Source organism: Phocoena phocoena, chromosome 11 (assembly GCF_963924675.1).
Source record: "Phocoena phocoena chromosome 11, mPhoPho1.1, whole genome shotgun sequence".
Taxonomy (NCBI): Eukaryota; Metazoa; Chordata; class Mammalia; order Artiodactyla; family Phocoenidae; genus Phocoena; species Phocoena phocoena.
In genome coordinates this window covers 9,446,539-9,450,104 of record NC_089229.1, presented here as the reverse complement: position 1 = coordinate 9,450,104, position 3,566 = coordinate 9,446,539, and the positions used below count along the sequence as shown (strand labels likewise).

The window sequence follows — 3,566 nt, the reverse complement described above, 5'->3', positions numbered from 1 at the left end:
TCCCTGCTTTCACGTAGACCGCCACATCGATAGATAATTCATGTGCTAAAGACAAAATTGTAGTGGAAACTGGGCATATTTAGAACTCATTGATTATTTAAAACAATAGAAAGCAAATTTGTGGAATATAGCTAAAACAGTACTTAAGAGAAAATTTGTGTCGTATGCATGTATTAGAAAAAAATGGATATTTGAAGCTTAAGTGGTCAGGTCAAGAAAAGGGAATAGCAAAAGGATTAACGTTGAAACCTAGTACTTTGAAGCAGATGAAGCTGAAAGGTCTCTGCAAAAAAAGAGAAAGCAAAAATACATTATGAGTAAAATGGGATCATAACTATAGACACTGTAAAAAGTCTCCATACCTTTTATAGAGGTGTAGAAAGTCAGAAGAGAATACTGTGAACACACTTATGCCAATAAATCTGAAAAATTAGGCAGAAAGAACAACTTTCTAGAAAAAAAAAATAGCAATGATACCAAAAGAAATAAACAGGGACTTCCCTGGTGGCTCAGTGGTTAAGAATCCTAGCCTGCCAATGCAGGGGACATGGGTTTGAGCCCTGGCCCGGGAAGATCCCACATGCCACAGAGCAACTAAGTCTGTGCACCACAGCTACTGAAGCCCGCGCACCTAGAGCCCGTGCTCCCCAACAAGAGAAGCCACGGCAGTGAGAAGCCCGCGCACCGCAATGAAGAGTAGCGGCCGCTCACCACAACTAGGGAAAGTCTGCACGCAGCAACAAAGACCCAACACAGCCAAAATAAATAAATAAATAAATAGATAGATGGATAGATTTATTAAAAAAAAAAAAAAGAAATAGAACATATGCGTTAACCCTAAACCATTAAAGAAATGCAATTATTAGTTAAAATGTCCACATAAACAACCATATCATGTTACCAGCCCAGGAGGTTTTATGCTGAGTTCAATCAACCCTATAAGGATCAGAACTAAAGTTTCTCAAGAAATAGGAAAAACGTAAACCTCCTCCAATTGATTTTGGGCAGTTACAATAATCTTGATTTTTTTTTTTTGAAAGGGTCAAAAACTTTATTTGCAGGGCTTTTGTGTGTTTTTTGTTTTTGAATACACAGGTTTCCTGCCGTCCAGGGAGAAAGGGACGTGGTGTCCGGCTGCACGAGGTTTGGGGACTGGCCTTGGGGCTCCAACCCCGTCCCTTGCACCTGTGCGCTGGCCGCACGGTTCCTCCGCTGTGGATAAGGCACTGTGTGTTCTGTAGGAAGGCGCTCACGGCCGGCTGGCAGACAACGAGGCGGCCTTCTCAGGGGCTGCGAAGCTGAGGCTGTCGAGGGGTGGACTTGAACTTGGGGACTGGCAGGGGGCCAACTGGCGAGGAAGCCCCAGGCTATGGTACCTCAGCCTGGCAGGTCCGGCTGGCCCTGGCGCAGCGGCCTCAGGTTGGAATCCTGCCTTAGCTTCTTTTGCGGTCAGCCATAGCTCTCCGGTTGTGGTTGGCTCGTGCGGCTTGCTGGCTTCCTTCTTCCTGCGCTCCTGTGTTGTCTCCCAGCTCTGCCCGTGGCCTCGGGGGCTGCCAGCCACTGCCGTTGAGCTGTCATGCCGGTACCCCTTCCTGACCAAGAAGGCCATGCACCTGGCTTCTGCTTTTTCCCGCAGCACTGCAGGGTCCTGCACAAGATGGTCGGGCTTGGGGGCCTCGTCCTCCTCTTTGGTTCTCAGCACCTGAGGGATGGTGAAGGGCCTGCGGCTGCCTTCCTCCTGCCCTTGTGTACCCGGCTCAGGTCCACTGAGTCCCTGCTGAACACGTCCAACTCAACGTTCTGAGAGATGTTGTGACGAGACGTCAGCAGGGGCGCCGGGTCTGGCTTCACCTGTCTGTCTAGGCCACGGTCCAGCTGGCCAAGGGCAGGGGCCAGCCGCCCCTCCAGGCTCTTGTTGATCACCTGGGCCGCGTCATAGCTGTAGTGCTCCAGGCAGGCCACGATGAAGCCCTCGCCGAGGTCTGGCAGCAGGTCCTTCACCTGGGAGTTGAGTGAGTCCAGCTCCATGCCGCACGCGGCAGGGCCTGGAGCAGCCGCTGCCCCCAGGCACTCCTCTTCCTCCGAGTTCTGGGGAAGCGGTGACGGTCTGCTGACCGCCTCTGCCGCCTCCACGACCCTGTTAGGATTCTCAGCCATCGGTGGGTCTTTGGCATCGGTGGCTTTCCCTCGGTCCACCCCTTCCCATGCACTCTCGACTGCCTGGAGGATGTGGGCCGTCCGAGTCTCATCCAAGGCTGAGGCCTGCTGCAACAGGCTGACGTCATCGGCCACAGGGAAGAGCGCATCATAGTCTCGGAGAAGCCTTTTCTCCTGCAGCAAGGAGTTGAAGATCTGAAGGAACTCTTCAGTGAAGCCCTGAATGTTGTCACAGCTGCTTTCTAGGACTGGGAGAAGGCAGATCTGCTTCAGGAGGATGTGAAAGATCTCCAGTAGCTTCTTCCTGGAATGAGAGAGCCTCTGCCACAGGTCACCTAGCAGCTTGCTATCTTCAAGCCTCCTCTTCTTAATTACAGACTCCAGTTTGGGAATTGCTATTTCGTAAAAGGAAGCTAGCCGGTTAACAGAAGTCGTGTTTCTGGAAGGTTGGGCAAGCCAAAGGGAAGATATCCGGAAAGGCCCAGAGTGTGGTGCAGGTATCACAAAGGTAGAGAACAATGTCCTTTAATTTCAGGAGAGGCATGTCGCTGGGGGTCAGCCGGCCCCTCTCCTCAAGCTTCTGGGGTGTGGTGCAGGCCCCGTCCCCTTGCAAACCACAGTGCTGGAGGATATTGCTGCAGACCTGAAGGATGGTGGGCATGCTTTCATCCAGGTCATTATAGTAACTTGGCTGCTGGATGAAGATGTTTCCTATCGTCTTCTGCAGCAGCGGGGAGTTGCCTTTTCCAGAGAGCACGCAGAGGTCCAGGATCTTTGGGATGTCAAACTGGAAGTTGTTGTAGAGGATTCATCCAAAAGCAGAGGGTTAAATGAAGTGATCTTTGGATTCCTTGTGAGTGGACATGCGAAGGAAGGCGAGAAAAACACTTCGGTGGAGGCACTTCTCCATGTCAATGACCTCAGGGACTGAGGCCACCCGCTGGTCGAACTTTCGGGGGACACAGTGCAGGTAGGAGTCCAGGCACTTCTGCAGGGTCTCGTCGAAGACAACCTGGCACCAGAATTTATCGTGAGGCAGGGCCAGGAGCCAGTCAAGGTCATTGGCTATGAAGGTGGTGCGTTCCAAGTACTCCTCCACTAGGGTGGGAACGTTGTCTTTAGGGGGCGGTTTGTGTAACGCAAGATACCGGTCTGCCTTCTGCTCAGGGTGTTTGTTCACCAAGAAGAGAAGATGAGCTCAGCTTTCTCCTCTGACTACATAAGGGCTGCTTTCTCCGGTGGGGTGGTGGTGGTGGTGGTTGTAATAAGAGGAAGAAGGCCGGGCTGCGTCTCAGCTGTTGTCAACCACAATCCACCCACTTCCAGGTCAGCGCTGGTGAAGTCCTCAGCTTCCCTGTCTTCAGGTCCTTGTGGGTGATCTGGAGTTGGTCCAGGGGCAGAGCTGGCAT

The 3,566-nt window shown here is 51.9% G+C and overlaps 1 protein-coding gene across 1 annotated transcript; it reads right to left on the bottom strand.

Annotated features, from left to right (window-relative positions):
• Positions 1–1,249: 1,249 nt before the first annotated feature.
• Positions 1,250–3,566, bottom strand: LOC136131311 (activating signal cointegrator 1 complex subunit 2-like). The gene is given in 4 exon segments (XM_065888126.1): positions 1,250–1,592; positions 1,703–2,580; positions 2,582–3,329; positions 3,487–3,566. Coding segments are annotated over 4 exon segments (2,049 nt in total).